The 27296-nt window shown below is 53.3% G+C and overlaps 8 protein-coding genes across 8 annotated transcripts; 6 read left to right on the top strand and 2 right to left on the bottom strand.

The window, feature by feature from the left end:
* Nucleotides 1–3383: 3383 nt before the first annotated feature.
* On the top strand, nt 3384–4346 carry BDV59DRAFT_95746 (uncharacterized protein). The gene is made up of 3 exons (XM_073697395.1): nt 3384–3817; nt 3873–3917; nt 3977–4346. The coding sequence occupies exons 1-3, from the start codon at nt 3656–3658 to the stop codon at nt 4226–4228; spliced, it is 459 nt and encodes a 152-aa protein (XP_073545265.1). The 5' UTR covers nt 3384–3655; the 3' UTR covers nt 4229–4346.
* Nucleotides 4347–8308: 3962 nt separating this feature from the next.
* Nucleotides 8309–11034, top strand: BDV59DRAFT_95372 (putative mucin). Its single transcript, XM_073697394.1, has 3 exons — nt 8309–9495; nt 9561–9834; nt 9901–11034. Exons 1-3 carry the CDS (start codon nt 9037–9039, stop codon nt 11022–11024), a joined length of 1857 nt encoding a protein of 618 aa, XP_073545264.1. The 5' UTR covers nt 8309–9036; the 3' UTR covers nt 11025–11034.
* A 542-nt stretch (nt 11035–11576) lies between these two features.
* BDV59DRAFT_184657 (mitochondrial 54S ribosomal protein uL15m) lies at nt 11577–12841 on the top strand. The gene is made up of 2 exons (XM_073690718.1): nt 11577–11935; nt 11998–12841. The coding sequence occupies exons 1-2, from the start codon at nt 11616–11618 to the stop codon at nt 12671–12673; spliced, it is 996 nt and encodes a 331-aa protein (XP_073545263.1). The 5' UTR covers nt 11577–11615; the 3' UTR covers nt 12674–12841.
* On the bottom strand, nt 12829–15330 carry BDV59DRAFT_184654 (kinase-like domain-containing protein). The gene has a single exon (XM_073690717.1). It carries the CDS (start codon nt 15067–15069, stop codon nt 13141–13143), a length of 1929 nt encoding a protein of 642 aa, XP_073545262.1. The 5' UTR covers nt 15070–15330; the 3' UTR covers nt 12829–13140.
* A 647-nt stretch (nt 15331–15977) lies between these two features.
* On the top strand, nt 15978–18770 carry BDV59DRAFT_95310 (uncharacterized protein). The gene is made up of 7 exons (XM_073697392.1): nt 15978–16146; nt 16214–16564; nt 16686–16838; nt 16898–16971; nt 17017–17374; nt 17424–17578; nt 17646–18770. The coding sequence occupies exons 1-7, from the start codon at nt 16119–16121 to the stop codon at nt 18696–18698; spliced, it is 2172 nt and encodes a 723-aa protein (XP_073545261.1). The 5' UTR covers nt 15978–16118; the 3' UTR covers nt 18699–18770.
* Nucleotides 18771–19496: 726 nt separating this feature from the next.
* On the top strand, nt 19497–19941 carry BDV59DRAFT_184647 (uncharacterized protein). Its single transcript, XM_073690716.1, has one exon. The coding sequence runs from the start codon at nt 19705–19707 to the stop codon at nt 19870–19872; it is 168 nt and encodes a 55-aa protein (XP_073545260.1). The 5' UTR covers nt 19497–19704; the 3' UTR covers nt 19873–19941.
* A 1522-nt stretch (nt 19942–21463) lies between these two features.
* BDV59DRAFT_204451 (uncharacterized protein) lies at nt 21464–22292 on the top strand (the record flags this gene model as incomplete). The annotated part of the gene is made up of 3 exons (XM_073694468.1): nt 21464–21792; nt 21859–22063; nt 22116–22292. The coding sequence occupies 3 exons, from the start codon at nt 21464–21466 to the stop codon at nt 22290–22292; spliced, it is 711 nt and encodes a 236-aa protein (XP_073545259.1).
* A 386-nt stretch (nt 22293–22678) lies between these two features.
* Nucleotides 22679–26985, bottom strand: lcb2 (putative serine palmitoyltransferase 2; the record flags this gene model as incomplete). The annotated part of the gene is made up of 2 exons (XM_073692486.1): nt 22679–23749; nt 24994–26985. 2 exons carry the CDS (start codon nt 26983–26985, stop codon nt 22679–22681), a joined length of 3063 nt encoding a protein of 1020 aa, XP_073545258.1.
* Between the last annotated feature and the right edge of the window lie 311 nt (nt 26986–27296).

Genomic DNA, 27296 nt, shown 5'->3' with positions numbered 1-27296 from the left:
ACGAGCTGAGGAACTAAGCATGGGGGCGTGTTGGAAGTATCCATGTCGAGCAAAAAGTAAACATGCCCTAACTTCCTGGCCGTTTATTGTAAATTATGATGAGACGAGTGGGCATCCCATACCGGTCAATGTAAGTAATCTGCGCCTCGGAGGTTTATCATTTCGAGGGGACCAGTTCCCAGCCTAACAGGGGAGAGACATCCCATCGTCCTAATCGAGCGAATACCCGCTCCAGGGCGAGAAGCAAGGTGATACAGCAACCAAATGGGTGATTCATGCCCGATGCGGAACGGCGCCGACATGAGATTGTCGTCGACGGAGGGACCGTTAATCAAAAGTGGCGGTGATAGACGGCACGTTTCGAGCGACTGAGCTCTAGAGCGAGGCCGCCTCTACCCCCCGTGTGATTGAAGATTAAGTCATTGATTGCTTCCTCTGCCCGGAGACTAGCGAGCGACCTTACGTGATAGGCGACTCCACCGTCGGTCTGCGTAGGGGATGACGGATGATGAAGTGACGAAAACACCTGGGATCGGTCCACGGCAGTGAACGAGCTATGGTTGGCGGTTGACGACAGGGTCTACGACGGGCCTTTGACGCGGTTTCATGTTATTATTAGTGATTAAATTCGGGTCTTGGTGGAGGGACGAGACGGGAGGGTGTGATGGGGCATAGCGAGGCTGTACACGTTATTAGTATTCAACGGCGTGTCGTCAGTTGTAACGAGACAGCGTCTCTGCTGGAAGGGTTGCAGGTACGGTTCGGTGGTCCGTTTTTCCCTTGACGACTGCCTAGGAATACCACCTGGGTACTAAATTTGGTTCATATGAATTATTGGAGTGAGACAGGATTCGTAAGGATTCCAGAATGCTCTCCCACCAACAGAGTCCAGAACTCCCCATGTTACCCCCGGGAGGGTACGTATACCGTATGGGATACGTATTGAGTAGTCTAAGTGGTCCTCGCCGGCTTGACTATCATTGGAGACGAAAGTTACGCCTCATCTACACCGGGCGGGGAAGGTTTTCAGCTGAATTTGGATGCCTCCATACGCAGTAGCATCGGCACGGTAAGCGCGGGGCTTCAGTACCATGTGTCTCAGTCGACAACAGCCAGAGAAAAAGTAAAGATAACGAATAGGTAACGGAGCTCAGACTCCCAGTCCTCAATGCATGATGCAAATGTGGTTTAGTGGGTAATGTTGGTTGTATGTAAGCGGAAAGACGAAGCCTGGAGGTATATCCGACGTACATAACGTAACGCAGACATGACCGTGGACGGCTTGCTCAGACTCTGATCGCCCGGAGGCTGTCATCAAAGCGTCGAGATAAGCGCATGTGCCCTGCCGCGGTCGAGGACTACCTCAGGTGAGAGCGAATGCGATGAATCAGGTTGGTTGGTTGGTTGTCCGTTCCGGCTGCGATCTTCGACTTCAACAGCTGATAACCGGCAACCTCCTGTTCATCGGAGGTATCCAAAACTTCTACTCCACAGCTACAACCGAATCTACTCGTTGGTGGAGAGTGAGGGGGAAAAAAAAGAAACATGCCCGTAGGCAATAACCGACCGACCGAGCATCCTCCTCCCTGGTCCAGATGCCCTCGACTATCATCACCACAATCCCTGCGCGACGCCATAACCGATTGAAACTGTTGCCTCCTAACCGCCTCAAGGGGATGGATACATACCGGTTCCCAACCCTCAAGATATCCAGGGCCTGTGTGTCTAGCAACCAATGGATTAAGGTCATGGTCCATTATGCGCAAATGCCCCCTTTCCCCCTACTCCATACACTACAGCCCCAGTTATGCCACATGACAAAGCTTGGATAGTCTAGCCCTCACCCATGCTTGGTGGATACCAAAGCGTTTGCAGCATGGGGCATGGAGTCTCCTCGTTTTACACGAAGGCAGTCCCGTGTGATGTATCATTCTCCGCCCTCCACGAAGTTGTTTGTTTACCTCCGATCCGGGTGTGAACGAGGGACGAAGCCGCAAGGACGGAGGCCCAAAAAACAAGCCAAACATGGAAAGTAAACACATGCAAGGAGGCTGGCGAGGCAGCAAGGCGAAAACATGGGGAGCCTGGCCGTTACCCTGAGAATGTGAATGATAGGGTTTACAGCAAAGGCTACGAGGTCTACAATCCTTGCGTAGGGCTTCTTCGGTTTCTGCGGCAGATGATGATGGTTTAGTGCAGAGAAGCCAGCTGCGAGCTGCGCGCTGTTGAAATTGAACGGGGGTTTGACAACCCATGCGCAGCTGGGGACCGCAGCATCTTCGTCTGCATTTGAAAGAGGCTTTTCATGTTGGGAAAAATCTCCGATTAGTACCACCTCCCACTTTCGTACCAAGTTTTGCTGAGGGAAGTACGTATCAGCGTGATGCAGTAAGTCACGAAACGAGTTGGCCTGGCCAAGATGCATGACCCCGGCTATTATTGGAGTACACAGTCCGGAGTAAGGTGGGAGAGACCAAGTGATAGACTAGAGTTGTGCAATCTCGAGGGAGCGTTGCGGCACGAGAAGACCACATCTGATGTGATTTAATCAACCGGAATGTCGATCGGCCTCTTTCGCACAAGGTCTCAGGACTGAGCGTTTCCAACACAGGCACAGCACGCCGTGAGACGTTAGTGGGAGGCCCCCTTCCACTACCCAATCGTTGGCGAGAGATGAGACTCCCGGAAGGGGAAGGGCACCAAAAGGAGCAGGGTTTATCCAGACTATCTGCTCCTCCCACACGCAGGCTGGTCATCACGAGCGGAGAGGGAACGAAATGAGCTGAGGGCTAACTAGGGGGGAAGGGGGTCCACGGATGGATTCCACGGCTGGGGACGCATTCATTCCAGACTGACCGCTAGGGGGAAAATCAGAAGGAGCAATCATCAATCGGCAGACCGCTAGACACGGTCAAAGTTCCTACGAAGGGGAACGACATGGGTCGTGAGGGTGAAATCCAGGATGCCAAGGTGGATTCTCATCCAAGACCCTTAGACTATCCGGGAATTGACGGCGACATGGTGAACGATCCAGGCTCGGTCTCTGCATGGGGCAAAAATGTGTCGGCCTGTTTGTCAGGGAGGTTAATCATGCGAGCCGGGGCCAAATAACCACCGAGAGAATGATAGTCGTCATGATGCTAACAGAAAGTGGGATCATTCTCTTTGATCAGCACTGAACGCGAGAACGACAGACAGGTTTAATTTTAGGAGCCGTAGACGACATAACCCCATGATGGAGCCACAACGTGGAACATGGTGAAGCCGCAGTTGGTTAAACCGAATACGGGGTGCACCGTGCATGGAGGATGGTGGTGATGAAGAAGAAGATTATGAATACATGGTGTGTAAAAGCGGTGTTACTACTGAAGCTACCTAGGGGAATTATCCTACGGAAGCGCTGGGTATGGTTCCCGGTGGATTATCATCCATTGATGGGGGGAGTCGTGGCGGTGACCAAAAAGGATTTGAAGCTCGGCGGTGCCGCATCCGGGATTATCATGAAATGCTGTGTGGCAATGAATAATAAGTGTATTATATTATTTAATATTATTACTTTTATTTTACGGCGTACTGCGGACACATTCCCTGTCGGTTTTCATTTTTGCCTCCCAGGACGGAGTTGATCTTGCGGTTCGGAGTACATACGGAAGCAATGGATATTACGGCATATTTAATGATCTGCTCTTTTACGAACCTTGGGCATTCTTCGGATTCGATAATGATTTTTCTGTACGCAGTGTTGCTATTATCGCTTCTCCGAGTCCACGATGTTCCCTCTTATTGGATACGGAGAGTTCGGTCCAGTGACAAGAGAGTAGGTAAGGTAGTGCCAGCAGATCGTCCAGAGAGTGAAGAATTAGCTCGAAAAGGCCGGATCCAAGAAATTAAAATTTTTTTTTCTTCAAAAAAAAGAGGTCCATCTACGATACGTTGTATTATGCACTCTAAATTTTGAATAAAGAAACCCCGGAAGTCGTTGGTCGGCAGCACGAAAAGCTCCATCCAGAAAAAGCCCCCGAGAAGGTTTTATCCCCCTTTCCCTCGCCATCTCTATGCGAAAGCGAAAGACCCAGCAGCTGGACAGCGGTCGCCTGGATTCTTGCCTAAATCCGTCCCCGATCGTCGCGTAACTACCATTGTTTGTCTTGCGTCCGCGCTGCGCCCGATGGCTCGGATGACAAACGACCCAGGGATTCTGCCAGTCCCAAACGCTGGATCTGGATGACTGGATGGGTCCGTTGAAAGTTCGGGGATACGTAGGCGTACGGCGTCCTAATCATAAGACACTCACGCGCTAGAATGACGATGATGATGATAATAAATAATTCTCGGCTTTATTTCTTCAGCTAACGAGGCCGTGGCACAACCCACGCATCCTTTCTACATCCCCGACCATCTCCACTTGGGATTATCACCTCCCTTCTGGAGTTCTGGAACACTAGCATCCACTGTGTTTATTTGTTACACCGTGTGTGGTGGCCCAGATGTCGGGTATGGAGTGCACCACGCTTTCGGCTGCGATACCAATTGGTGCAGAAAACGTCGTTGGCGCCAAGATGGAGATAATTGGGTCTTTGGTCGGCTGAGATACGAAACCCCGGAGGCGTGGCATCGCTGAAAAGGAACCTAGAAAAAAAGATGCCTTCCAAGGGAAGCGAACCGCTCATGGAAAGAGGCGATCTGGTCTGAACCGACCCATACGACGTACTATCACGAACAACTACACGATGATATCCACGACGCATGTGGGTTATGAATTGGGTAGCCGTGGCGTCGAGCACTCGCTTCTGGTGGCTCTGATTGGATCCAGATGGATGTAAACCAAAAGGCCCATCATCGCCTTCGACTATCACATCAAAATTTGACAGTGGTGACGTTCGGGTCATATTACTTCAATAGACATGTTGGTCACCAGATTTTTATTCGCGGCTTTTGCGTAGCGCCGCATCCTTATCCAGCCGGAGTTTACCTGTCATTTCGCTGTACAGAAAGTTGATATCATCTGTGGTGGACGGTCCCGTCTGGATACCAATCAACTACCCAGGCGGATATCGCCCGATCAAGCAGTGTTCCGTGATGAGACGATTATGCAACATTGCGGGAATTCCAGCCGTAAGCAGGGCAATGCGCCTATCGAATGTCACGAGCTCAAGTGATAGTCAAAGGAAGAGGATCAAATGTTTTGGATCCATGGCAGTGATTGAATTACCGGTTCCAGCGTTGTTACGAGGATTCAACAAAAAAGGAAAATCAAAGGAAAGGTCAAGTGTCAGTCCACCGCTGTCACGTTGCTGGGATGATCGCCTTCCAACACATTACCTTCGACATTAGGTTCTTTGATCCATCCGTACACGTACACGGAGTAATCTCTTTCTCTGCGACTTGTTCTAATTTGGAGAGGAGGGCGGGGTTGGTAAGAACGTCAAGATACCACTTTATATATATCAGTGGGAGCCATTAATTACGGAACACGCATACGATGATTAACTTCTTGTGATGCTCAACGAATGAGGGGTCGCATTGATGTATCTTTCTGCATGTGGCGAGTTGTATGGGTATTGAATGGCCAGAAGCCATGTTTGACCTGCTAACATCGTGTCGACGTACGACGTACGGGATACAATCTGTACGGCATAGGCCGCACTCGGACACTATGGAGTGGTGTCTTGCTGGGAGGACGCTTTAGATATCACATTGAACTTAAATGGTTTCATCGATGCGTCCGAGGTTTCTGAAGCCTTAGGTCAAAGTTAACGGGATTTGGCCGTCTTTGACCGTCATACGCAGTATGTACGCAGTACTCCGTCAGCAAGTAGATTCTGTACTCTGTACATCACTACCGAGGCCTGGAAGTGAGTTTGCCTGGCGGTATCGAGCAGCGGTGGATCAAATTCATGGCCACTGATGTCTACGATTTCGCGAGTCCCATCGAGAACGATAGTTTCTTGGGTTGCCGCACCCAATAGGGCATCCTTCCCTGCCCCGACGCCTCTCTCCGTATACCCCGTACACCGGTTGAGCAAGGACGGTGTGCTTGATTAGCGTCAGGACCCATGCGAGGGGTGCTGAAGTGGTAACTGGGGGGGGGGGTTGGTTGTCTGGGATGGAACAAGGCCCCTCCACCATTGTGAGTTGCACCAGCAAGCCGATATTAACCTACGCCGTATGGAAACGGAATTTAATTTTGGGGTCGAGGCAAATACGACTAGACGGCCCCTGATGGATGGATGCAGTGACTACGAGCGGGCGGAAAAGGAGCCAAAAGAGAAGGGAAACGCCAACCATTCCTGAGCATCTGCGCCATCATGGGTCCTTGGCTGGGTGGGTTCTTCCTTTGTAGGCACGAAATTCAATAATGATGACGGAAACCCTCTCATCTCGAAACCAGATCAGCAAGAGGAAGTGGCGGGATACGGGATATGTACTGGGGAATGAGGAAGACCGATTCGGTTAAGAAGGATAATAGGAGGATGACGACTGGGCGGAGTCAGACGGCAGGGCGGATGGAGAGGGTGGAAAGCTGGGAAGGAGGCAGAAAGGAAAGCAGAGAGGGTGTGGGTATTGGAGACGACGACGAACATCGAACCACCAGGTGGTGGTTGTGGTGGTGATAGTGGATTAATCATTTGTATTGAGGTGGTAACATACTCGGTAGCACTACTGCGGGTTAGTTTGGAGAAGGTCTGGTACCGGTACTCAGCAGATGCTGCAAGCTCACTGGCTGGGCTACAGGCAGAAAGACCAAAAAGAGGGAAGGCGCCTCCCATGTCCGAAGACGGATGGACTGATTGGCCGGTCTCTTCCTTCGCCTCCTCGACTGGGTCTAGCGTCCATTCCCAGCCAATCATCTGTCTCAGTCTGAATTTATGATACATACATACCGACCGCCATACATACCTTACTCCGGTAGGGACCTCCTAACCAACCTACATCCATGTTTGCTCGTTCTCGTTGATTCCCGATCGATATGGAGATTACCTTGGGTATTCTGGTATCGTCGCCAGGCCTACCATTTCGGGTCTAGTTCAGCCTTCCGGATTACCGCACACAGTCGCAGTTGAAGATGCGATGTTCTTCCAACATGCTTTCTTTCATCTGCTTCAAGTACTATGTACTATGTACCTCATAGACCTTAACTAAATACAGTAGGCTCTACGGAGTCCCTCCTACTCCATCTAGGCAATGATAGAGACTCACCGCGAATGCCGGGTCCATCGCGAAATCCCATCCCATCAGGTACGCAGTACTTCCGTCTCGGTCCTCGGAGAAACCCTGTAAATTAACTGTCGGGGATTGGCCACCAGCTGTGACGGTTATGTTACAGAAATCCATTCCTTTTCGTCGGATTTGGCCCCAGAAATCCCTTTTGCGAAACCAAAACCTGTCCAAGCAGGTCAGATTCCGTAAGACTTTCGAGTATGATCATTACACCGAAAGAAGCACCAATACTCTTCCGTACCCAACTTTTTCCCATTCCTTTTTTGCCTTCCGCCTCGGGTTGAACTAGAACTGGCGATCAATCACCGACAAGTGCACAAACCGCCCCCCTTCAGTCCTTTTTTTTTCCCCTACTCCCGTGCCTCCCGGAAGTTGCTGAGCAATAGACCCTCTTTTCTTTACCTTTCACCCTTTTTTATTTTTATTTATTTTTTTTTCTCCGTTTTCTTTTTCTTCCCCCCTTCTCCCTTGTAATGAATTTTATTCTTTACGCAACCATCGTAATAAAAATCAACCAATCCTGGGTCCTCTCCCATCCTTCTTCCAACCCAGGGTGGAAGACGGCACACCACAACGACGGTTGCAATGCGACACTAAACCCAACTGATTATTGGATCTGAATGGGTCCTGACGGAGTCAGTCGGCTGGTCTTCTTCCAAGCTAGGCTCAATTACTGGTCCTGGTCTAGCTATGGCGCCTGGCTGACTGACTGACCTTGCTACCCTTCCACTGCTCCGTAGCATGCATCCACTTGTTCACCCCCTCCCCGTGGCTCTGACATCAATCGGTATTTCTCATTCTCGCAAGACAAAGCAGAGACAATCAAAACCTGGATGACCAAACCGGAACCGACCCAAACGAGTCCAGAAAGGAGGAGGATCAACCCTCTGGACCTGCGTCCGGGTCAAACTCTGTCCTTCCTGTATGGTCACTGCGTCTTTCTCCGGACGAGAAAAAAAAAAATGAAAACTAATCAACCCTGGCTCAGCAGTGAGCGGAGTTGTATGAGGTTTAGTTATTTGCTGGATGAGGCATGATGTCTTGACCTCATCCTTCTTGATTATTTTCTTTTTTTAAAATTATTATTTTTTTTTCCGGGTTCCGCCTTATTTTCAATTTTAAAAAACCATGATGATTATTATTTTTTAAATTCTTATATGCTTTTGATTCCATTATAGATCTCTAGTCCCTTTTAGTTCTTTTTGGGATTTATTTGAATGATTATTTGACTTTCTTCCATTTATCCATTTCCTTCGGTTTATTTCGTTTTTCATTTTCTATATACATCCACCTCGTTTACTATAACTGGATGTCCGGACGGCGGCTCTAGTCGTTACTTAACTACATCTCCAACTCTCGCCTTCCGTTCTATAATTACCTTCCTTTCTCCCTTGACGGGCCTCATTGCTGCAAATAATACTATGTGATCTTTGTCTCTCGATCTGACTTTCCTCCAAACTTCTTTCATACCCCCCTTCAGCGCCTTCATTCCGCCCAGCGAGACAAAGTTAACATTCACCGGGCCCGCCGCTGTTGCTATCCCACCCTGAGTGAGATCTACAGGATATTTGGTGGTTGTTATTCACCTAAATCAGAATTGTCTTCCGTGGATCCTGACGACCCTCGACTGCGCATTTCCCTTACGCCTTCGGTCCTTGCTCCATATATCTGCCATCCGGAACCAACGGTAGCACTGAAAAGGAAGACCGGCACGATTGTATCGCCCTCAATGGCGCCTCAATGACAGAAGTGCTCAACAGAAACACTCGCACCGTTCCACTTCTCACTTCAACCTCAAAATAAAGACACTGCCTGATGTCTCTTCCGATCCTCTCCGTCCAGTCGAATCCTTCTGTCTCCCACCCTATCACCCCCACTATACCTTTTTATCCGCGGATGGGAGACTCGACTGGTGCAAGACAACGACTTCCTGAAGCTCCCTCCAAAGATTCCGACACGACTTGGACTGTTCCCTTCCGGGACGGTCTGCCAACCCCTCCAAACGATATGACTGGTGTGGCATACACCACTATCCCGGCATCCAACTACGGAGGGAAGTTGGACGATATCGCACTTCCTCCCTACGTCAGGCCCCATGACAATTCGCGAATGGGCTACTCTACGTCGACGAAACCGCAGGCTCAGTCTTCAACCCAAGATGTCTCCTTCTCCGCTCCACAGAAACAAAACCAGCCAAATCCGGTTGCTTCATACCTCCAGATGCCTTCGTCTATCAACCACGGCAAAGGGAACTTGGCGGAGTTTGCGGCTCAGGTATATATTCCCGGTGACCCGTAATTTTGTGGTTGATCTCGACTGACATGACTCCCATGCCATAGATGACATGCTTGTTCTGGTTCGAGAACACTATGAAGCTGAAAGCTATTGAAGACCGCCTGAATCCCCCTCTGTTCCTTGTCCCCGAATCTCATCCTTCCGCCAATTTCCAGAAGTGGGTGACGAATATACTCTCGACCACGCAAGTTAGCCAGAACGTGGTTCTATTGGCCCTTCTGTTCATATACCGGCTAAAGGAGACGAATGCCAGTGTGCGTGGAAAGAAAGGCAGCGAGTACCGGCTGATGACGATTGCTCTCATGTTGGGCAACAAATGTTGGTTGACCCGCACCCTTCCTCGTTGCACATCGCTGTGAGACCTGAGTGAACTGACTTGCATAGTTCTTGACGATAATACGTACACGAACAAGACGTGGGCTGAGGTATCTGGGATCTCCGTTCAGGAAATCCATGTGATGGAGGTTGAGTTCCTAAGCAACGTTCGCTACAATCTCTTCGTCTCTTCGGAGAACTGGGCCAAATGGCATACCAAACTGGGCATCTTTGCCGATTTCTTCAACCGTGCATCGCGGGCCCCCGAAAAGTCCGAACTGGGACTCACGCCCCCGATGCTTCATGTCTCCAATCCCGAGCCTACCCCTCGCATGTACTCGCCACCATCTAAGCTTCCCTCGCCTCCCGACCTGGACGCCTTTCGCTCGCAGAACTGGCAACTGCCTTCAACTGCGCCGACCTACCCTCCTGCTCAGGTGACCGGTGATGTGCCGCCGGTTGCTTCGCGGAAGCGGACTCGTGATGACTACCCTGTCGAGCAGCCGTCCAAGCGGGTGGCCATGCCCAGCATGATTCCAACCCCTGTGTCCACCCTTCCGTCGTCGTCCTCTTCTCTTACCAGTATTCCGGCTCTACCGTCAGTGCTTGCACCGACATCCGCACCGTCACAAGCGACGATCCCCACCGCCTCCCGACTTCCTCCACCCACATTTCCTCCTTCGACTCACCACTTGGGCCCGAGTGTTCCTCCATCCGCCCCCGGCCGGACGATGCCTCCGATGTACAACCCTTCCATGAACTGGATACCTCCAATGGCACCGTCCTCAGCGGTGCCCCCGGTCACCAGCGGCCTGTACAACCCTTCACTGTCGCTGCCCGATCCTGGAAGGCAGCAGAGCAGTCCGTTCTCTTTGCCATCTGCAAATGTATCGCCCGCCGTCTCTGCCTACTCGGTTCATACTCCTCAAACCCATCTTTCCCCATCTTTCTTCCTGGCGAACCGCAACTCGCCCTACCGCCCAGTTCGGAACGTCAATACACTCCTGATTCCTCCCCCGTCGACTTCGCTGCAGCAACAGCGCAGCATCCCATTTGAGCATATGCACTATCAGCCTCTGGGCAAGACGGCTGCGGAGCGAAAGACCGGTGTGCTGCCTTACCATCCCGACGCTTGGCAACAAGCCGTCCTCATCCCCCCAATCCTCCACTCTACCCCGAATTACTCGAGTTGATCCAAGGACGAGCTCTCGACTACCTTTCACGATTGATATGACGATGCATACGATGAGGATGGCCTTTACTTTCGTCGAACCGTATTTCTGACTTTCCTTCTATACTGTACATTATGGATATTTGTTTTTTTTCCTTGTTTAACGATATGGCATGACGGCGTTGAGCATCATAGACGGTCACATACATGGGACTGCATACTGTTGGACTTGGGAAGGCATGTATTTCACTCATTTTTTCAATGAAGCATGGGTATGGCGTTGGTGATACTGAACTCTGCGTTTCCAAGCGAAACTGGAGGAGCTAGTTAGCCCAAGAATCACACAATAGAGGTTACGATGACAAGGTCCAGCACTTTTTGAGCCGTATTACGTGTAGGGTATATCTCGTTCCGCCTTGAGATTGGACATTCCGCCGGCAGTATCAGGCGGTGAGACAGCTCCGTAGACTTACCCAATAAGGTAAAACTCCTCCCAAAACGACCCGACGGCCCGACAATTCTCCGCTACGCCTGAGGCCAGCAACCTCCCGAAAGAACTTTGTCCCTACCGGCAGTTATCATCAACATACCAACCATCAATTCAACCCACGCCATGCCTCCCCGGCTCCAGATCCTGTCGCTGCAGTGGCAGCGGACACTATCGAAGCCATCCTCTCCCATCTCGCCGCTGTCCTTCCTCCTCCCACAACTCCACCAACAAACCCGCAACGCCCATATTCTCGCCTCGCTCTCCGACACCCCCGGCGCCTACAACAAGAGAATCAGACGCGGTCGTGGTCCCGCCTCTGGCAAGGGCAAGACGTCCGGCCGCGGTCACAAGGGTCAGAAGCAGCACGGCAAGGTCCCAGCCGGGTTCAACGGAGGCCAGACGCCCGAGATCATTGTCCATGGCGAGCGTGGATTCAACAATGTGTACGGCATCATCGCGCTTCTCCCTCCCCTAAAAGGGCCATCGCTAACCACCCTCCCCACAGCTTCGCCGTCGACCTGGCCCCCGTCAACCTCGACCGCATCCAGCAGTGGATCGACCAGGGCCGCATCGATCCCACCCGTCCCATCACCATCCGTGAGCTCGCCCAGTCCCGCTGCATCCACCAGACGAAAGAGGGCGTGAAGCTGCTCGGCCGCGGTGTCACCACCGGCGATGATGCCGCTACCGCTACCGCTACCGCCGCCGCCGCCACCTCCGTGCTCAAACAGCCCATCCACATCGTCGTGTCGCGGGCGTCGGCCTCGGCCATCGCCGCCGTCGAGGCCGCCGGCGGCTCCGTCACCACCCGCTTCTACACCAAGTCCGCGATTGCCCGCATCATGCGTCGCGAGATGCACCCGTTCGTGTCGGCCGCGTGGACCGCGCAGAGCGCCAGCCCAGCTCTGCTGCGCGCCGCCGAGGGCGAGGGCGTGGGTGAGAGTGAGGGCGACATCTCCGAGAAGACCGTCATGGCTGCCATGGGCTTCCGGTACCGGCTGCCTGATCCTACCAAGCGTCGCGACATCGAGTACTACCGTGATCCTGCCCATCGGGGGTATCTGAGCCATCTGCTCAAGCCGATGGAGGGACCCAGTTTGTTCTTCCGCTCGCCGGTTGAGAGGAAGTCGTCCGCTGGGGTCAAGAAGGAGAAGGTCCTCCCGGAGAATCGGTTGTGGTGATTGTAATTGTGTTTTGGTCTTTTTTGTCCCCTGTGCTAGGGACGTGTATTCTTGTGGGGTAGTTGGGGTTGGTGTCTGCTTACGATGTTATACTCTACCTGTACAAATATTGCGCACTAGATATACGTGAATAGGAGTGTTTGGTATCGACCTGTGTGTTGTTGACAGGGAACATTCCCTGTTTCATTCAGAAAAACTAGGTATATAGGTACACGGCATAGCAAGAAACAACCGAGAACGCCATGCTGAGTATAAAATCAATTTGGCATGCCCAATAAACAGTTAGAAACAGAAGATAGCAGCATATAGACCAAATCAAAACTGAAGCAGAGGGTATCATAGATGACCAAGAATCCTAAACACCAGCGCTCGTCCCTCATGATAGCGCCAGTCGATCATCAAAAATTCGTAATCCGGTCTCATCAAGAAGCAAGTAAAATAGAAAAAGAAAATCAAGTCGTCTGCGGTCATAGTCTCCACGCATATTCTGAGCCGTCTCCGGCTGTCTCGGTAAACTCGCGTAACCAACGGGAAGACAGGATATCACGGACGGTCCAGCGTTTGTCAACGTTCAAATCGAGACATCCTGTAATCAGTTCAAGTGCATCTTCTCTGGCTTTCCGGTCGGGCGAGTCTGTCTCCCCGCCTAGGACAGCGTGCTTGTTCCAGCTGCCGCTGATAATGTGTGACTGGATGCGGGGGGCGAAGGGGTCTTGGAAAGGCCGTGATCCGACCACCACGGTAAAGGCGATGACACCAAACGCCCAGATATCGACCCAGGGCTCGATGACTCCATTCGTAGAAAGTAGTAATTCCGGGGATGCGTATTCCAGGCTCCCGGCGATGCTGGTACTTGATCCCGCGGGGCCGATGGTCTTAGGAGGCGGCCGGTCTGCAGGTTCATCGTATGGCTCCGGCGAGTGGCTCCCATTGTCGGCGGCCATCCACTCAGCCATCCCGAAATCGCACAGGACCAGATTCGATGTCTTCGTCCCATCCGGTAAGTCTATGGGGTCCAGGAGACAGTTTTCCAGCTTAATATCTCGATGCACCACACGAGCATCTTCATGTAGATAGCGCAGAGCACATGCGAGCTGGTAAGAGTACTTTTTTGCGAGTTTCATGTCGAGACCACGGCGGTTCTGACGGACGAGGTCAAAAAGAGTACCGCCGATGGCTAACTTGGTGAAGCAAAAGGTAGCGTAGTCGGTTTCGTAGACGGCGTCCAAGGTCAACAGATGAGGGTGGTTGAGATATCTCCAGACTCGTACTTCATGGTCAAACTCAGCCTGGACTTCGTCGTTCTCCTTCTCGCTCTTTCCGGACACATGCCTCCGCACGATCTTTACCGCTAGTCGCTTGGTCTCCCCACTTTCATCAACCTTGAAGGCTTCTTTCACTACACTGAATCCACCAAAGCCGATCTGTTTTCCTAGAACGTACTCGGTGCCGACCATTTGACCCTCATCGTCGGGTTGAGGGGCAGGCTCTTCCCCACCACTCCACATAGACAGAAACATGCTTGCTGGGGATTTGCCGCTTGAGGCAGTGGACCGGCGAGAGCTGAGCCGCGTGGAGCTGCGATGGTACCGGGACTTGCTCCCAAACGGAGTCACAACACTGCTAGACCAAGAGCTGCGGTCATCAAGCGAAGGAAACGCTTGAACGGGAGAAGCGACACAGATCGGAGAAGGGAGAGCGCTCTTCGAAGTCTCCGGGGGAGTTCGCAGTTCGTCCGTAATCGGTGATGCGGTCGAGACGGACGTCAGGGATGTTGGCCGGTCAAGCTCCGACCCGGGACCGATAGGGATACCATCTCGGGTGCTCAGAGGAGGATATCCACGATGGTTGCGATGTTTCTTCGGACTGTAACCTGGGCTCGCCGGGAGAGATTGCTGCTCGTCCGCATCTTCCTGGGACAGAGCATGTCTCAAATTGGAACCTCTTGGCGGGAACCTCTGGCCTCGACTCCGGGCATCCCCCTTCGGTAAAGGTTCTTCGAGCGGTTGCTGAGGGCCCGAGTCAAGCGTGACATTCGGGTCGAAGCTGACGGATGGACGGCGATGTTGCAGGAAATCATCGAGGGGCGATGCTGGGATCTCTTCGGGTTTGTGGGGGAAGTTGACCTCATCAGAGGAAGGGTGGTCATCCAGTCGTGGTACCGAAATAGGCGGTGTTGAGGAATGCACTCCACTCATTACACTGCTGTCTTGATCAGTACCGCAACGGGGTGCGTCAGAATCGTGAAAGATGTGTGTACGGTCGCCCTCGATACCATCTCCATCATCCCGACCTCCTCCATCTGAATCGCTTCGCCACCGCGGCCTGTCGAGATGTTCAGAAGACGTCTCAATCTTCAACCCTGCCAACGCGTTGTTCCTCCCAGAATGAGCCATGCCCTCCTAGAGAGCCAGGAGAAGGTCGGAAGGGGGGACGTAATATCAGAGGAAGAATGATCAAGTTTTGTTCGGGTTGTTAAGGATGGCTGGGGATGAATGCATCGATGAGTGGGGAAGGAGAACAGGGAGAAGGCGGATGGGAGATGAAAGAGACGAGAGAAAGGATGACGCATGTAAGATTGAAGCAAGAATTCGGTCAGGATGATCTAAACGGACCAGAGTGCCGGGTTAGGCAGAGACAGTGATCTGCTGCCGGGGGGGGGGGGGGGGGGGGGGGGGGGGCAGATGGGAGAGGGAAGAAAAGATACCTAGTCGGGAGAAGACGGGGCTGAAGGAAGACAATAGCGGGGGTGCTTGTTAACATGCAGTCATGCATTGGCGCCCCGGAGCCAATCACCGCTGCCGGGCGGAGCACCCTCTTCGGAGACTGCGATGACTAATGTGCGGCGATCACCTGAGCGGACCTGATGCACTACGCCCGTTTGGGCTAGGACGGTCAATTTCGCGGATGTTTGGAACGCGCCCCCGATCAGGTTTAGCTCCCCCGCCCGCCCAGGCACAAGCCTCGTTTGGGAATGGTGCGGATAAGCGCGCGCAAGGGGCGCTTGTTTTGGGAAGTTCCATCAACCTCCTTTTTCTGGATGTCTCAAAAGTCCGGGGAACTCGTTTGGTCCTCAACGCTTCGACCGGCTGGCTTGAGAGTTTCGTCTTTCTCTTTCTCTGCCGTTTAATCTCCGGTTTTGTTTTGTTTTCACTTCGATGATATTGCTCTGAGAGTATTTCTTTCGCCGCGTCGCCCGCACTTCTCCTTCGCTGAGTGCACTTCGTGCCCGCCCCCCTCGTCGTTCGTGGCTTCATCCCATTCGTTTCTTCGCCTGATCCGATCACTCGAGGTCGGCTTGTTGTGGCTTTCTCTCCTTTCTCGCGGTTTCTCAGCACCACATTTGCCTGGACGAGGCCCAGCGCCCCCCCCACCCCCCTGGGATTCATGAGCCGCTCGCTTTGATCATTGCCGCCGTTCGACACGACCTTTTTAGGCTTACAAAATGACGAGACCACGAATTGTGCGAGCCGGTATGTTCGCTTCCGACCCTCGAGCACCCCATCGCTCGGCGGTGACATTCTAACACGGATCCCATAGACACGCTCGACCTTCAGGACCAACATGCACCTTCTGCGAAGGATCATACAAAACAGCCCAGCCTCGACGGAGGTCTGGCTCCGCATCAAGAAGAATCCATCCGACATGCCGATCAGGACACAAAATCCGAACTTCTCCACGGCCCCAACGCCAACGGCAAACATCTCGATGCCGATGACTACCGAGACGGAATCGATATGTACGATGACGACGACGATGATGATGTAGATGGAGACATCCATAATCATCACGTCGGAGGTTCAGATGACGGTGATTTGGACGGGGAGAGCGATGACCTCTTGGACGATGATTTGATGGACAAAATATCGAGCTCCCCGTCAATTGACGATGGTGCGTGTTTCATCCCTTTCAACATGCCGCCCCCTTGTCCTTGCTCCCCCCCAATACTCACCTGCGCCAACCCTTCGTGCCACCCTACATTTCCCACCACAACAATGCTCACTCCTCGCAGAAGACATCGATTTCGAGTTCGTCTATGCACTTCACAATTTCGTCGCAACCGTCGATGGACAGGCCAATGCAGCGAAGGGGGACACGATGGTTCTTTTGGATGACAGCAATAGTTACTGGTGGCTTGTTCGCATTGTGAAAGACGGGAGTATCGGTGAGATTACTTGTTCATTCCAAACGAGTCAGAGGAGGCGGCATGCTGACAACCCCTAGGGTATCTTCCTGCTGAACACATTGAGACCCCGACAGAAAGATTGGCACGGTTGAATAAACATAGGAACGTCGATGTAGGTGGACCTCCCTTACTTCTGGAATCTGTCTAATAAAGTTAGCTGTCCGCTACCATGCTCGGAGACAACTCGGAAAAGTCCAAGAATCCCTTGAAGAAAGCCATGCGCCGCAGAAACGCGAAAACTGTGACTTTCACCAGTCCAACGTACATCGAGGCATCGGATGTCGAATATTCCGACGAGGAATTTGATGACCAGGCTTCCTGGCACGATGAAGACGCAGCGCGTGGGGACGTGGATGAACAGCACAGTCAGACCGATGACATCGTCGTCGAGCCCCTGCGACCCAAGTCCAAGGATAAAACAACCGAGGAGACCGAGGACGTGGAGGAAACACGGAGACCCGATAGGTCGAGTCCCGATAAGAACCGGTCGAGCCAGGAATTATCTGAGCCAGAAGGTAAGGACACTCCACTCTGTCGTGCGTGAGGTTGCTAACTGTATTCCAGTCGAAAGCACTGTCAGCCGGTCGCGGAACGGCACTGTGCGCAACACCGATTCATTCTTTAAGGATGACACTGTCGAGACCAAAAAGATTTCACTCACACCGAATCTTCTGCGCGATGAAATTGGTGGCAGTGGTCTACTGAGTGACACAAAAGAGGTTGGTTGCATATCCCACTGTTACATGCTGATAAATCATTGCGCAATCAAATCTGACCTCTCATCAGCAGAGCCGTGGGAGCTTGGAAACCATGGATAAAGCGATTGCCGCAAGCGACAAGCCCAAAGATGACAAGAAACGCAAGGAGAAGAAACCCGGAATGCTCAGTGGCCTGTTCAAGCGGAAGGACAAGAAATCGAAGACAGCTGATGATGACGGTGACGAGCCGGAGAAGACTTCTAATGAATTGTCCCGCACTTCACCGACACCGAAGACTTCATCTGAGTCGATGTCCTCTCCAGAGAACTGGACTTCTAAGCCTGGAGTGTCTGTCCAATCCAGCAAACTGCAGAAGCAAAATCCATCGGTCGCATCCCCTACAAAGCAAGAGTTCTCCGAGTCCGTCAGCGGACCGACAGAGGGCGAGAGAACTGTTGCGGATGGACAGAAAGCAGATCGTTCGATCCGACAAGTGTCGGCAGACGAAGACCCGGTTCAGTCGTCGTTACCAGGCGGCCGTCCTGTGGACGGTGCTCTCCCGTCGACTGGCTCATCAAGCCCAACCAAAAGGTTACGTCTTGCCTCAGTTAGTGAGCAAGATGAACCACAAGATCTGTCTGATCGGATGGCAAACTCGCAGTACTCTGTGACTTCACCTCCTCAACGATTCGCACCACAGCAAAGCACGAAATACCAGAGCTCGCCCGTAGGCTCCCCGGGGAGCACGTCTCAGGACGGTCCACTATCGCCGAGTGTACCAGGTCTGGTTATGGATTCATCACCTGCGGGTCAATCCTCCTCCCCGATCTCGCCTCCATTGTCTCCTGAGCACCACAGCAAAGCCGGCGATCAATCTGCACCATACGACATGGCTCCTGCGGAGCCGCCCACCTGGAGTGATGCCAGTCTGCGGTCCTATCTGGACGACGAAAACGATATTCGCGACCTGTTCATCATTGTTCACGACAACTCGAACGTACCGCCTGCCGGGCCGGATCACCCTATCACCGGCAGTCTGTTCAAGGAAGAGAGCAAGCGATTGAGAGAGATGACCGGCCAGTTGGATTCGATGCTCGCCGACTGGGTTAACCGAAAGATGCGCATCCCGGCTGGTAAATAGGCAGGGCGATATACTTCGCCGTAGGGCTCAGCGCTATCCCCTTGAGGAGTTGAAATTCACGACGGCTCGCAACTGGTTGTTGGCCCGGAGCTGGCCATGTGCTGGACGCATGATTCCCTTAGACGATCGTTCCGGTTTTCTTATTAACAATTTCTGCAACATCTGTTCTTATTCATTTTCATATTTTTCACTTCTACTGTTGCGACGTCAGCCAGGAAGCAGGACATCGCTAGATCGCGATGTCCCGGCAGTTCAAGGCTGGATGTTTCCTCGGGGTTTTCTTTGGTCTGCTTCTGACACTCCTGTAGTTGGATAGTTTTACGATTGTTTTTAGCATTTCGCAGATTACATATCCTGGGATACCCAAAGCCAGAATACATTTCTTTTTGAGAGCCAGTATGCAGGTCAATCCAGAGTAGAGACATGCGTACGTCGATGATTCTCCAGACGTCCGCCTGCTACGGGTACTATGTATACGCCCAACCTTTCGGGGTCCTCCAATGCAAGAAAAAGGATCGAATCGCGTAAACATCTTCCGTGACGTTCATATGAGAATGGGAACGGTTATAGATTTCTCCCACGGGGTATCTAATTGGAACTAGTTAACTAGGTGAGAACTGTTGGCCCGATTAGGCTATACCACCGTTTAGGCCGCATATCCAAATCTGCATAGTCCTGGCCGCTCAGGAGCCGACATACTCCATGCCCTGGGAATAATACGATCTATCAATCCATTTCGGACTCCCATCGCGGTCATCACTTTAGAGCCAACAGCGCATCCTCGCAGGGCAAATACCTCACCGACAATGCCCCGGCCTACCCCGCATGCTTCACAGATACACACGGCATAATCGTCGCAACCACGAATGACCTCCCCGGCTACAAGATCATAAAAGTGCTCGGAGCAATCTACGGGTTGACCGTCCGCACCCGGAACTGGGGTGTGGATCTTGGAGCTGTCGTGCGGTCTGTGGCTGGCGGGGAGCTGCGTCCGTTCACGAGTCTCATGTACGCCTCGCGGAATGAGGCCGTGGAGCGTCTGGTCGGGGAATGTATGGGGCGCGGGGGGAACGCCATCATCGCGATGAGATTCGACGTTTCGAGCTTCGGGGCTTGTTCGCAGGTTTGTGCATACGGGACGGCCTGTGAGGTTGAAAGGGACGGAGAGGATTAGTATGGTAGCTTAGAGGACTGTATCGGCAAGCGATGCTCTTCTATACAGGCATGTCGAGGTAGGAAAGGTGGAAAACTTCTTGATTCGTGGGACTGAACATCTGCCTAAGGGCATAGAAGCTTTATATCATACAACCTGTGGGGCGCCGAACTAAGCAGCTGTAGGCTACAGCCAGCTGACATATAACCACTATTCAGTTCCCGAATTCCAAGCAGTCTAATATCCATCTTTTCTGCTTATCGTTAAGGTACGCTCAACTATTCATCTTTGCACACTCGTTTGTGCGTAAGTCTACAGACCCCCAGACCCAGCTCTGCGCTACAACAAGTCAAGGATGTCGGGTGGGAACGAAGAGTCCCGGCTACTTTACAGCCACACGTCATTCCACGACATACGACTATATATCCCCATTAAAGCTAGATCTTATCGGCAAGCACGTCCTAATCACAGGCGCAGCCTGGGAGAACGGCATCGGATATGCCATCGCTACAGCTTTTGCGTGCGCCGGAGCCTCCGCAATAGCCTTAGCCGATCTACACGGCGTGGTAAACGATCTCGTCGTGAAACTAAAGCTGTCCGCAGTGCAGGCTGGCCACGCCGAGCCGGTGGTGTTATGCTGCACGGTCGACATCACCCAGCCAGAGAGCGTTCAAGCAATGCATGACACGGTGTCGCAAGCCTTCAGTGAGCGCCTGGACGTTGTCGTGAACAATGCAACCCACATGGAACAATACAAGCCGCTCCTCGATTCCGACCCGGACGTGTACTGGCGAACATGGCAAGTCAATGTTCGCGGGCTCTTACACATGGCGCGCATCTTCCTCCCCATGCTGCTCTCAACCCGGGGTACGTCCAACGGCCTGTGTACGATGATCAGCGTATCCTCTTGGGGCGCGTTGAGCGCTCGTCCTGGGAGCGCGAGCTACCGGAGTTCAAAGCTGGTGATATTGAGATGGACTGAGACGTTGCAGTTGGAGTATGGGAATGAGGGGCTTTTGACGTTTTGTGTGAACCCGCGGGCGATCAAAACAAAGATCACTGAGGGTTTGCCGGAGATTGTCCGGGATAGATTACCGGATCGTCCGGATATAGCTGGTGATACCATCGTGGGGTTGGCTGCTGAGCGGAAGGACTGGCTAGGTGGTAGATATGTGAGCTGTCCATAGGACATGGAGGAGCTCACGAAGAAGCGAGACGAGATTGTCGAGCAGGACATGCTTCAGATGCGAATGGCGTTCTGAGTGCTGCTCAGCTTAGGGTAGTTGACTTCCTTTTCTATCACTCGCCTTCATCACTGGTGATCTCTAACCCTAAGATGTACACACATCCCATATCAACAAAACCCCCAAACACCATACTTTCCATTCCCATGATGACACCACCGGCAGCCGTGCATTCTTGGCTGTCACCAAGAGCAGGGTGTCGTGCGGGCAGGTCATCTGCATCCAGCCCGTCATCCTGCAAGTCACTCGACAGTCGATCCATGCCCTCACCATTAATACAAAGTAAGTATAAATAGGGTCGATCCGGTCATACTCCCCGTTCGTAGACACAACACCAACTATACACCTCAACACACCCCAGAACCAACATGACCGACCCACCCTACCAGCACCCCCAATACCCTCCCTACACCCCTGCCCCTCCGCCTCCAGGCGGCGCAGCGACCTTCTACGCGCCCCCAGAGAGTCTCTACCAGAACCCGCCGTACGACTATGACCCGCAGCAGCCGTACACCCAGCACCTGGCCCCGCCGCAGCCATCGCCATCGCCGTACGCTTCCCAGTATGATCTGAACCAGACGACCCCGCGGTCTGCGCCTCCACCACCTCCGCCGGGACAGCAGCACACGCCCGGGGAAGGATACCTGCACCCACAGTCTGCAGCCGGGGCGTATCACGGAAGCAGCGCGGACTACTAGTAAGGACGCATGCTCGCGCGTGCAGGGACGCAAAGCTAGCCAGTAGCTAACAACAGGAGCAACAGCAACCAGTATGACAGCTCGCTCCCGCCGGCGAGCAGTCCGCAGCGGACGGGGTCAGTGAGCCCACGCCCGGACGCCAGTGCGACAACGACATCGACGACGGCCAGGGCCGACGACGAGACGGACCGCAGTCTGGGCGGGACGCTTGTCGGCGGCGCAACGGGGTATTACCTCGGACATAAGCGGAGTCATGGGTTCCTGGGGGCGGTGGGCGGGGCGCTCCTCGGGAATTATCTGGGGGATAAGCTGGATGATGGAGGGAGTGGGAGCGAGGACGAAAGACGGCGGCGACATCATCGTCACCATCATCATCACCACCACCATGGACATCATCACCATGGACATCGACATCATCGGTCAAGGTCGAGGCATAGTAGTTATAGTGGGGGGTCGTGAACGGGGTGTTTATGAGATGGCGGTTATTGTAGTGTATTAGACTGATGGCTGATGGGTTTGGTAGTGCGGTGTTGAGGATATATGTGCGGTCAGATCTCATTGTATGCTATAATTCCAGTCTCGCAGGTTCTCCGCTCTATATACCCGGGTCTCCCTGGGTCTCTAGAGGTAGACGAAATCAGAACGAACAATCCCAAACGCCTGTCATGTCACTGTCTGGTCGAACGGACCTTCTATCCATATCCCCCAGCCCAGCCAGCCCATCTGCCCTGACCGAAATCCAAACGCCGAACTATGACTATATGCCCAAAAAGCCGAAACGAAACCAATAGAAAATGCACACGTCACATCGTAAATCACCAGAAAGGCTATATGCTGGCCGGACAGGCAGTAGGTATAGACGCGGGTCTATCACTATACCGTATATCAGATAGCACCGTATCTCTCGCGCTCCTCCTCCAGCAACCCCCGACTCTCCTGGGTCGTCGCATCATCGTACCGCTCTGGAGAGACAGAGGGGATCCAGCCCCTCATCCAGCCGCGAACCCGCGTCCAGCGGCTACGCCCACGCTTGGGATCCTCGATTTCGACCATGGACTCGTCATCTTTGGTTCCGTACATGAGGAACTGGACGCCCATGAAGCCGTCCAAGCCCAGTACGCCAAAAGCACCCAGGAAGAAAGGGATCGACCGGCCGACCCATTCCACACGGTTGCTGCCATCCCCATCGGCCCATCCGCCGCCGCCATAGGCCGGGAAGTCGAACCAGGCATTAGGGTTCGTCAAGAGAGACGCCGAGTAGAAGAAGTTTCCGCAGAAGGCGGCAGTAAACAGGAGAGGCGACAGCCCCGAGGTACTCTGACGGCGGTAGTTCTTGTATAGTTGAGGGGGACGGGAGCCGAGGTAGAGCGCTGTGGACATCCAGGAGAAAACCCGCCCCAGGATCTCCAGATTTCCATCCGAGGTGGTCTTAGAATGTACCTCTGTTGGCGCCGCATTCACCATGACGGCGCAAAGCATTGACGCTAGCAACACAGTCCGCGTGGAGGCGGTCGCCAGACTGGGAGCGCTGCTGTTCCGCGTTATCGTCCGGCGGGAGAAGCTCAACTTCTCGATGGAGTAGGAGGGAGATTGGCCGACCGCGATGCCGGAGACCGGGGGTTTGATATCGTTCACGTCCTTGGGATCAGACATGCGCTCCATCCCGGGGGAGGCGGTGTTCTCAATGGAGCGGTTTTCCGAGAACGAGACACCCTCCAAGACACTCCCTGTTCCATCATGATGGTGAGACGAATGATATGGGTGAATATGAACTCCGCGTCGCTTATAGTGGGTATACCAGAAAAACTGGAACACCAGCGTCACATCAACCAGGACGTAATACGCCGCGACGACCACCTGCCAACCTGCTTGTCGGGTGAGGAGAGCACCGAAGAGGTTGGTCGCATCTCCCAGACACCAGATCACAAGGAAGAAGATCGACAAGCCCGAGGTTGACTGCAACTGAAAGTTCTTGTAGATTTGGGGTAGCTGCGCGAACAGCCACGAGATAATGCTGAGCGTCCCCAGAACGGACGAGATAAAGGCAAGAGGCGTGGGAAGGCAGATATGAAGGCGGGCGGACACGGCCGAGAGAAACGGCGAGGACGGTTCACAGTGAGCTGGAAGGGCAGCGGACACGAGATGCTGCAGTAAAGGCGGCGGCATGGTGGTTGTGGAGTGAGTTGGGGGATCTAGTGGGTGGTTTCAGGCACAAACACGCGACCACCGAGGGATGCAGCGAAGAAGCAGAGATGTAGCCGAAGGAGGTCTAAAAAGAGGACGAGAGACAGAAGAGAAGAGGGGGGAGGGAGTGCGAAGGGAGGGAGAAGAGAGAGAAAGGGATGGAGGAGAGACGATGAAGGAGAAGGCATGCTGAGCTGAGGGCTGAAGGAGTCACACTCACCCCCCCATCGTTTCCCCATGCGGTCACGGGTCCCGGAAGATCGACGATTGGCCAGCGTGATAAGGAAGTGCCCGATAAACATCGTCAATTGGTCTCTATCGCCGTCCGCTGATTGGCCTATTGCCGGGGCGAACTCCGGTTTCCGGCGGCTGATCCGACGTCACGTGGAGATTATCTCTGGATCGATGACTTCAGAGTTGACTTATTCGGTTATGCATACACACATAGGAAACACCGCTCATTCATTCCCTCTCATCAATCTCATTAGGTACAGGAACAGCAGCAGAATGAAAAGACATGTGCCCCGTCGTTCGAGAACGCGAGAATCTCTCGATTCGTCGCCCTCTAGCACTCGACGGGCCCGGTAACCACCAACAGGTTTCTTTCTATAAGTAACAACGAAAGAGGCCGCAGGTATCGGAAGGATGCCAACAACCGAGGTCAGCTGGGAGCATGACACGCGTTCCAGCTGTTCGGTCTTGTGGGTGGGAGGTGACCAGATGACCAGGACAAATTAAGTTGGAGCACTCGGGAGTTCCTAGGGTGAACTCATCTCGAAGCTATCCTGGTCACCATTTCCTGTTTTTTGGGTCCATAATGGACAACACCATGAGGCCCAGACTGGTGAATATAAGGACAACCGATCGCGGTTGTCTAATAATGATACAGGGGAACAGGTCGCTCTAGGACGCGGCATGGCCAGCATCAACCGTGCCCCTAAAGGACGTCTCCACTCCGAGTCTATGTGCAATATGGAGAATCCAGAGCATGAAGGTTAATACAAGGGCGACTTGACATCCTGAACACCTCGTCGAATAACATCTTCCAGGCGCCACCGCGGAGGAATGGTCTTCGCGTCGCGATTACGATGCCACTCCTTCTCCATCTCAGGAGGCGGGATCACATCATCACTAGAGGGGAGAGCACCACCCGCGACTCCAGTCGAGAATTTGAGCTGCAAAACATTGCCGATCTCATCGCAGGCAGCCAGAATCCGGTCCAGGTCCTCCTTGGTGTGGGATGCAGAGACGCAGAACCGGGCCCGTGAGGACACCAAAGGCGTGGCCGGGTAGCCGACGACGACCACCGAAATCTTTCGCTTGAGCATCTCATGAGAGAAAGCGGGCATTTTGGCAGGGTTGAAAAGAAGAACGGGGATGATGGGCGAATCGTCGTGACCGTATACGATGAATCCAAGACGCTTCAGTCCCAGACGGAGATACCGGGAGTTGAAGGCCAAGCGTTGCAGTCGTTCCTCGCCTTGACCTGGGAGAAGCTCGCCATTGATGATACGGAGAGCGGACGAGATCTGGGCCAGAATCGCTGGAGCGGGGACTTCACCATAAAAGATACCGGAGTTGGTCGCCCGGAGCTTGTCAATCATTGACTTGTCGGCGGCGATATAACCTCCATTTGCACCAAAGGATTTCGTGAGCGTACCCATGAGGACGTCCACCTCCGTTGTGTCAATGTCGAAATAGTCGCAGACACCCCGTCCCCGAGGGCCAACAGCCCCAATGGAGTGTGCCTCATCAACGAACAGGTGGAACTTATAGCGGCGTTTCAACGCAACCAGGCCGGGCAGGTTACACATCGAACCTTCCATGGAGTAGAGACCTTCCACCACGACAAGAATATTCCTCCACGGACGGTGAGTGCGAGGCTGACCCTGACTGATGGCTTCCCGGAGTTTGATTTCCAGATCCCTCATGTCATTGTGCTTGAACATAGCAATCGACGCCCCCGAAAGACGCGCACCAAACCGGATAGACGCGTGGTTGAGCTCATCCGAGATGATGAGGCTGCCTTTGCTGACTAACGCAGGGAACACGTTCGCGTTGGTACCGAATCCCATGGAGAAAACCATGGAGGCTTCCTTGCCGACGAATCTGGCCACCAGATCCTCGATCTCGGTGTGAAGGTCTTGTCCTCCAGTCTCGGCGCGGGTGCTTGGGGAGGTAATGCCATACTTTCTGATTGCGTCCTCGGCGTCATCCGCGCACGGGCCCTCGGACTGAGCAAATCCAAGGTAGTTGTATGAGCTCAAGTTCAAGGTGTCGGTGGTGGTGCCGGTGAAATAAAAGTGTTTGTTGTGGTCGTCAGTGGCACGGTCAATCAAGGTGATATATCGCCCGGGGACACCGGTGACGGGGCGTTCGAAGCAATCATTGATGCGCATCTTGAGACGACGGACGTAAAAGTTGTCGAAATCGCTGTTGAGGGCGCCGTAGCCGTTGCGGGGCTTCAGGTGCCGGTAGTTCTCTTCGCGAAATCGTTTTCCAAAGAAGTCACGAACGTGTCCGAAGGCAATTAGGATTAGGTAGCTGATATAGGTGGTGAGGAGATAATAATAGGGGGGTTCGTCCATGATGGGTTCAGGAAAGACATCACCAGGATGTCGACTGGAGTACCGGTGACTGGGATGACCGATAGGGCCGAACTGCGCATGTTGCTTCGCCTGGCGGAGAGCCTCTTCGGGAGAGGGCGGCTGAAAGAGCGTGGTGGGCGGCTCGTCCATATTGGGGTTATCCGCGGTGGCGGTGGAGAGAGAGATGGTAGGTAAGGATAGAGATGCCGAGCTGATGGGAGGAGCAACCGGACTGGGGTGGGAGTTCGCCGTCGCCGACTGGAGGGCGGCCTGTGCAGTCTGAGATTCGGCCTTGGACTTAGACGAGGACGAGAAAAATTGGCTCAGACGGTTGTGCTTGCTCCCTTTTTTGGAAGAGGACGAGGAGGGCGTGGTAGTAGGGTCGTTGGTAGAGGAATTATTCGAAGGTCGACGAGGCATCGCAAGGTAGCCCAGATGAGACACGCGAGATCAAAGACGCCGATATGCTGGGGATATCTTCCCACCGCGCTGGAGCAGTCGACAATGGTGAGAGCGAGGGATTGGCTGTGAACCAGGATGTGGTCGAGTCTAACGAGGTACCAGGTGAATCCGATCACGCGTCAGAGTAACCAGTCTGGATTCCGGGGAATCGTCAACGGTCAGCGGATGTTCGAAACGATAAGTGGGCCAGACAAGAAAAGATGAAACGGTCGAAATCAAACGCGGCGTAGAGCGAAAGGCGGGGGTGCAGAGGGAAAGGAATGTAGGGG

This window comes from Aspergillus ambiguus (assembly GCF_047715705.1).
Source record: "Aspergillus ambiguus strain CBS 117.58 unplaced genomic scaffold BDV59scaffold_32, whole genome shotgun sequence".
Lineage (NCBI taxonomy): Eukaryota > Fungi > Ascomycota > Eurotiomycetes > Eurotiales > Aspergillaceae > Aspergillus > Aspergillus ambiguus.
This window is presented reverse-complemented; position numbering and strand designations above follow the sequence as displayed.

Bases quoted from the DNA above. Each gene is read 5' to 3' on its own strand.
- BDV59DRAFT_95746 (XM_073697395.1), top strand. From the start codon at position 3,656: ATGGATATTACGGCATATTTAATGATCTGCTCTTTTACGAACCTTGGG. The intron at 3,818-3,872 runs GTAGGTAAGGTA...TAGCTCGAAAAG, and splicing joins TTCGGTCCAGTGACAAGAGA to GCCGGATCCAAGAAATTAAA. The intron at 3,918-3,976 runs GTCCATCTACGA...AAACCCCGGAAG, and splicing joins TTTTTCTTCAAAAAAAAGAG to TCGTTGGTCGGCAGCACGAA.
- BDV59DRAFT_95372 (XM_073697394.1), top strand. From the start codon at position 9,037: ATGTCTCTTCCGATCCTCTCCGTCCAGTCGAATCCTTCTGTCTCCCAC. The intron at 9,496-9,560 runs GTATATATTCCC...CCCATGCCATAG, and splicing joins TGGCGGAGTTTGCGGCTCAG to ATGACATGCTTGTTCTGGTT. The intron at 9,835-9,900 runs GTTGGTTGACCC...TGACTTGCATAG, and splicing joins TCTCATGTTGGGCAACAAAT to TTCTTGACGATAATACGTAC.
- BDV59DRAFT_184657 (XM_073690718.1), top strand. From the start codon at position 11,616: ATGCCTCCCCGGCTCCAGATCCTGTCGCTGCAGTGGCAGCGGACACTA. The intron at 11,936-11,997 runs GTACGGCATCAT...CCCTCCCCACAG, and splicing joins GAGCGTGGATTCAACAATGT to CTTCGCCGTCGACCTGGCCC.
- BDV59DRAFT_184654 (XM_073690717.1), bottom strand. From the start codon at position 15,069: ATGGCTCATTCTGGGAGGAACAACGCGTTGGCAGGGTTGAAGATTGAG.
- BDV59DRAFT_95310 (XM_073697392.1), top strand. From the start codon at position 16,119: ATGACGAGACCACGAATTGTGCGAGCCG. The intron at 16,147-16,213 runs GTATGTTCGCTT...CGGATCCCATAG, and splicing joins ACCACGAATTGTGCGAGCCG to ACACGCTCGACCTTCAGGAC. The intron at 17,375-17,423 runs GTAAGGACACTC...ACTGTATTCCAG, and splicing joins GGAATTATCTGAGCCAGAAG to TCGAAAGCACTGTCAGCCGG.
- BDV59DRAFT_184647 (XM_073690716.1), top strand. From the start codon at position 19,705: ATGTACGCCTCGCGGAATGAGGCCGTGGAGCGTCTGGTCGGGGAATGT.